This window comes from Gekko japonicus, unplaced genomic scaffold, assembly GCF_001447785.1.
Source record: "Gekko japonicus isolate JY-2015 unplaced genomic scaffold, Gekko_japonicus_V1.1 scaffold2116, whole genome shotgun sequence".
Taxonomy (NCBI): domain Eukaryota; kingdom Metazoa; phylum Chordata; class Lepidosauria; order Squamata; family Gekkonidae; genus Gekko; species Gekko japonicus.
The window spans coordinates 76,555-82,986 of record NW_015160285.1 but is presented as its reverse complement, the minus strand read 5'-3'; the positions used below and the strand labels follow the sequence as shown (position 1 = coordinate 82,986).

At 44.3% G+C, this 6,432-nt stretch overlaps 1 protein-coding gene across 1 annotated transcript in view; it reads right to left on the bottom strand.

The window, feature by feature from the left end:
• The window catches only part of LOC107114154 (transmembrane protein 178B-like), a 15,527-nt gene that overhangs the window by 7,642 nt on the left and 1,453 nt on the right, over positions 1–6,432 (bottom strand). The window contains exon 2 of the mRNA XM_015415596.1: positions 6,285–6,429. Within this exon, the coding sequence (XP_015271082.1) occupies positions 6,285–6,429 (145 nt within the window). The remainder of the gene's footprint in view (positions 1–6,284; positions 6,430–6,432) is intronic.

Here is a 6,432-nt window from a genome sequence, read left to right as displayed (position 1 = left end):
CTCATAGGGTAGTTGTGTGGATCATACGGGGGAGAGGAGAATGATGTCAGCTGCTTTGGTTCCCACTGCAGGGAAAGACTGCCCTTTCCCTAGGCAGAGGCTGGGGGGGGGGGTGTAAAACTTAAGACAGACAGGCAGATAAAGGTTGGCTGATGGTTGCCTGGAAAGGACATAGGGTTGAAGCCTGCTGAGGGTGGGGTCTGAGGAGGAAGAGGAGGAAGAGGGGGACCTCAGACAGATACAATGCCATACTGCCCACACTCCAGACAAGCTGTTGCCAGTCTCCAGGTGACAGCTGGAGAGCTCTTAAAGCTTTGGTGCTAATTCAAACTGTTGCAATTTATCGACAGAGTAGGTTGGTAGGCAACTAAGCTTGGTCCTGTCACCTACTTTGGCCTTTGGGAGAAAACACATTGGGGCCAATCCTGATAGGGTTGCCAACTCCAGATGGGAAATTCCTGGAGATTTGAGGGATGGAGCCTGAAGAGGGTGAGGTTTGAGGAGGGGTGGGACCTCAGACAGGTACACTGCCATAGACTCCACCCTCCAAACCAGTCAGTCCCACATAGGGAACCATTGTTGCCAATCTCCAGGTGAGGGCTGGAGAGCACTCAGTATTACAACTGCTCTGCAGAAGGGAGGGCAGAAGTCAGCTGAAGTCAAAGGGGCAGATAATGGTAGGTTGGTGGCTAGCTGGGAAGGAGATGGGGTTGCCAACTACATGCTGACAAATTCCTGGGGATTTGAGGGGTGGAGCCTGGAGAGGGTGGGGTTTGCAGAGGGGTGGGACCTCAGACAGGTAGAATGCCATAGACTCCACCCTCCAAACCAGCCATTTTGTCCTGGGTAACAATTGCTGCCAATCTCCAGGTGAGGGCTACAGATTACTCACAATTACAACTGCTCTTCAGGTAGCAGAGATCAGTTCCTCTGGAGAAAACAGTGGACTCTGTCATTATACCCTGCTGAGGTCACCACAGCAAATTGACACTGTTTGCCCAAAGCCAGAGCACTGCCCCAGAGCCTCTTTCTAGATCTCGTTGTATTGCTTTCACAACGGGCTTTACTGCTAGTAAAACCAATAAAACAGTAAAGTTACGTTTTACATTTAAAATCAGTGCTCACGGGGGCTGTAATACAATGTTTCAGGTGGCGCTACTGTCTCATTCTTGATCGGTCTTCCCCATGTCTGTTCTCATTCCCAGGCTAGTTCACATTGCCAGATGGCAACGCGGTGATGGTATAGTGGCAGTGGCGACTCCTACTCAAAAGCCTGGCGGAAGAGCTCCGTCTTGCAGGCCCTGCGGAATTGCATAAGGTCCCGCAGGGCCCTGGTCTCCTCCAGGAGCTCGTTCCACCAGATAGGAGCTCTTGCACTGCCATCCGTTCATCCCACCCCCCTACTTCCACCACCAGAGGAATTTTCGTCAGCTTTAAAAATTATTGGTACTAGATATATCGCTAAACTGGTATAGCAAGGTTCCTACTGTTGTTTAAAAAAAAAAAAAAGCTTCAGGAAAATGGGGATTGGGAGGGAAATGGTGAGCAATGTGGGTGTGGCAGTTTGGAAATCCAGACCTTCCTGTCCATAGGGTGAGGAAATCTGATTTGGCTCTTATATTTCCAATGAGATCAGAGCAGCAGACTGTGAGAAACCACAAAAGGTGATGGCAGGACAGCCACAGACACCCCAGCTCCCATTGGGGAGCTGAGGCAAAGCAAACCTACCATACAGAAGAAGCCTTAGCCTTGTTGTTTTTAAAACACTGTATCACATAAACAGGAACTGTAATGTATATATGATTTGCCAAAACAAAGGTCTTGGTTATAATGGGTGGGAACTGGTTAGTCAACACATCATGATTTCTGCTATGGAGAAAAAGGGGACCAGGTTAAATGGGATTTGAAATTCACCAAAAAAAATTAGCTAAATAAAAATGGAAAAGAAGTATTTGAACTGGCATTGTGATTCCACTGCTGGGATCTCTTGAATCACCGTTCAAGTGTGACTTGGCTACAGCCTGATAAAGTGGCATGTGATGAAGCAGGCTCTTGGCCATGAAACCTGATGCCACAAAACAGGGGTGTCAGACATGCAGCCTGGGGGCCGGATGAGGCCCCCGGAGGGCTTCTATCAGGCCCGCAGAGGAACTGGTTGTCTTCTGCTTCTTCTTCCAGTTCTGCTGCTGCTATGTCATCATAGGTTTGCAGCTTACAGATATACACCTGAACAGCATACTCAAGATTGCAACAACACAGACATTTTGATGCAATAATTCAGAGCAAGAGGTATCAGTTATCAGACACTGTTAAATAAACAAAATCTTGCAAGTGCTAATGTTTTAAGCATGTTTTTATTTTAATAAAAAAACACCTTTGTGTTTGTGTCCTTTATAAAGTTTATATCTCTGCTACCTGGCATTACATATCTCTGCTACCTGGCCCAACAAGCTCTCATTTATGTCGGATCCGACCCTCATAACAAATGAGTTTGACACCCCTGCCACAAAATATCTATTAATCGCAAGACTCCTTGTCTACAACCTATTTCATGAAGTCCTCCCATTAAATCTGCCCACTTGTGGCCTTTTGTGAGATATTTTGAGCTAGAAAATGTTAGGGAACCAAACAACAGTGTAGGCAAGGTATGAGTTTAATGTTTATCTCATAATTTCAGTGCACTGCACATTCCAGTTCTTCTTTGAATTCATCTCACATCTCATGTTAGCACCTTTCCTCCCTCCCAGAACTCTTCTACACAAGTGGAAGAGTTGTGGCTCAGTGCCAGAGCATTTATTTGGCATGCAGAAGATCCCAGATTCAATCCTCGGCATCTCCAGATGAAAGGATCAGGTAATAGGTGATGGTCTGATTCAGTTTAAAGAAGTCTTATATATTTTCATACATTATTCCAATGATATTACCATCAGTTCTTCTAGCCACTAGCCAAGCCAAATGGCATCATTGTTTTCTATACACCACCATCATTTTCAGAAGACTAGGGAACAGCAGCTTATGTTAACTTATTTTAATATTAATAGTACATATCCCAACTGGGCCTTTCTAATCCCAGTTCATTTTCCTTTGTAGACCTCTCTTTCCTTTCTGAATGTTATATAAGCAATATTATTAAAAGAGTTGACTCAGTTTTGTGGGCTTGATTAAAATGAGTGAGGAAAATTATGTTTCCCCCTTCCTGATTTTATATATATATCCAACATTTAACAATTAACCTTTGGTGGGTTTTTACAAATGGGAATTATCATAGAAACCTGATGCATTACTTTATAATAGGAGGAATATATAAAGATGGTTGAATCTACAGTGACCATGGGTACAGCTTCTAAAAAGACACCTCAGTGGTATGCATCAGAATCATAGGCACAGGTCCAGAATTCCAAAGGCTGGCCCAGGGGCAATACTGCACATCAAGGGGAAAAAATGCTTATGTGTCACACAATAAAGAACCTACCCACAGAGGAGCTGTCCACTGCATCTCTGCATGATACATGCTCCAGCCTTGCCTTTTTCCAAACAGTTTGGATTAGTCAGTCGCTCATAATGTAAGGTTGTAGCAAGATTATGTGTTCTCAGAGGAGGGGTGCCCAGGATCCTCTAAAGGAATGTTCTTACTTTTATATACTCTAAAACGAAAGCTTTTTAAAATATATAAATGTCCATTTGCATTTAATTCTGAAAAAGAGTGTGCCTCAACTATTAGACATTTGGCAAACATTGTCCTAATGAGAAGAGCATACACACATACACACACACTTTCTCATTTATTCTGGAAATTATAGGGAAATAGGATGATGTGAAAATATGGAAAAACTGAACTAAAGAATCCAGAAAGAGTCAGCAAGATAAGAAACCTCTCTTTCATCCGCCTGATGTTCAAATGTATCCCTGTATAGAACGCCATAATTATGGCAGAAGTTGATGAATACGGAGACTAATATGGCAGGAGCAACTCTGCCCTGCATTGGTAACCACCTCTCCAATCTATGACAAAAAATGAACCCAAGTAGAGTTGGGGGCCCACAACCCAACACAAAGGTATAATAAAGCCCATGAGTTTCATGACCATCTAACTCTGCCCTGGATTGTGGCTCTGCTTTTCTGCAGGAATTAACTTTCAGCAAAGCCTCAAAACTGGGGGTGGGGTGTGGAAAAGTATCCTGAAAGCAATGCTGAGATTGAAAACACTATACGTTAAATCCATTTAGTAAAATCAGTGGGACCAGAAAGCTTTTGGCCTAAAGGGAGGAGGGAGAACCGCAGAAATGGAAAATAACATTATACACAACAGTACCAATTAATAAAATGAATAAATGACATGCCCTTTAATGAAATAAAGTCAACATGGAAACCTTGAAAAGTAGAAAATGCATCCTACTGGATTAAATTTAAAAAGCAGCTGATTATTTTGAAATGGATTCTATAAAGAAAAGCCACAGCTATATGATACAGAGGTAGATACAGAAGATCAGCTATCTACAGAGAAAATACAACATACAGAAAAAGGATTTTTGGAGCTAGATCCTGCCTTAAATTATCATCCAGATGCCATGTATGAGAGGCAGTGTGGCGTAGTAGTTAGAGCATCCAACTAGAATCTGGGAAACCCAGGTTTGACTCCCCGCTCTTTCACAGAAGCTCACTGAATGATCTTGGGCCAATCACCTGCTCTCAGCCTAAAATTCCTCATAGGATTGTTGTAGATAAAATGGAAGAGAGGAGTATGATATAAACTGATCTGGGTTCCTGGTGGGGAGAAATGGTGGGATATAAATTAAGTAAATAAGTATCTTTAATTATTATTTAATGATTCATAGAACAACAAGGCAGATGTTTCTCTTGTCTATATTTTAATAACATCTTGACTAAAAATCTACAGTTGCTGTCAGTGATTTTTCTTCTACTGCTTAGCCATTCTTAGGCATTCTTGAATGGCTAACCATCTCCTGTTACCTACATTAGAATATTATACAACTCATTGTTACTAGGACCACTGCTGCAATTTCTACTACTCTCACAGGCAAAGAAGATCACCTAGGAATGGTCTGAACCTCAGGTACTACAAAATAAGTTCTACACTCCTAGCATTTGGTCTGTGGCATAATGACGATAATGGATGTCTAATCTGAGTAGCACAAATAACAAATGTTTTCTATTATTAGCTCCTGAACACACATCAAGAAGACTAGCACTTCATGCCAGAAGGTGGCACACCAGACATCAGCCACACAAAAAGTTTAGCCTAAGTATCAGGAGAGGTAGGCTCACAGTGACTTATAGCAGGGCAGGAAATACTCCAAACGGCAATTGTGGCACCCATCATGGTCAGACAGGCTTGTCATAACTAGACAATGTCAATGAAAACATGGCAACTTGGCAAATGCCTACATTTCCAATTTGGCACTGTAATGTGTAATCCTCAAAGTGTAGGTGCTGGAAAATCCAAATAAGTTTTCATTTAGGACAACAGCATACCAAAACCTAGGGTGCTCATTGAGCACACAGCACAGCCCCATGCTCATCACTCAAGTTATGTCCACTAGCCAGGAGAACAAAGCAAGAGACAAGCAGAGACTTAAACATCTTTTGACTATGTTTCAAAAGAACATTTTTCTTTGAGAGAGTGCATACAACATAATCCAGTTCACATATGAGTGGATGTATCCTTGTGCATATAGAAGAACACACCCACATGAAGAAATATGTCAAGCAGCTTCTGCAATGGCAGAAACCATTGCCAAGTGCATTTTCTATCAGCTAGTTGGTCCTATGCTAATCATGGGAATGCAGAAAGAGAATAATTGGGATTATTCGCATACACAGAACAGCGTTTATATGAATTGGCTCTAAACCCTAGAGAAACGAGATGCTGGAGATCCTGGGCGGCTGGGAAGAACTACCCTTTTTACAAATAATTTTATTCTGAAAAGTCGATGCTACCATCAGCTCCTGCTGGGCCTCTTTGTAACCATTCCATGAGGGGAAAGGCCTCAAGGCCTTCCGCTACCTGTACTTCACTGGGGGAGGGCAAACGGGGCGCCAGAACCATGAAAGAAACGACCTGGCCCCCTCGGTCTCCCAGCGCAACCGAAGAACGAAGCCCTGAAGGCCTCGCCCTCCCTCCTTGGAGGGTGGGGAAAGGCGCTCTGCGGATTCAGCACCTTGGACAGAGCGAGGCATCTCCGAGCGCGCCCCTGGCAGGGGGCGCAAGACCTCTCTCCCGCTGCTCCCTCCCTCCCTCCCCCCCTCCCTCCTTCCCTCCGCACCTTTCCGGATCAGCTCTTCGCTCTCGGGCTCGAAGCCCGCGCGGTGGCAACGCCGCCAGAGACCGGAGACGGTGGAGTTGAAGCGGCGGCCGCAGTGCGATTCCAGGACGAGGGCAGCCGGGGGGAGCGAGGCGGGCAGCGGGGTCTG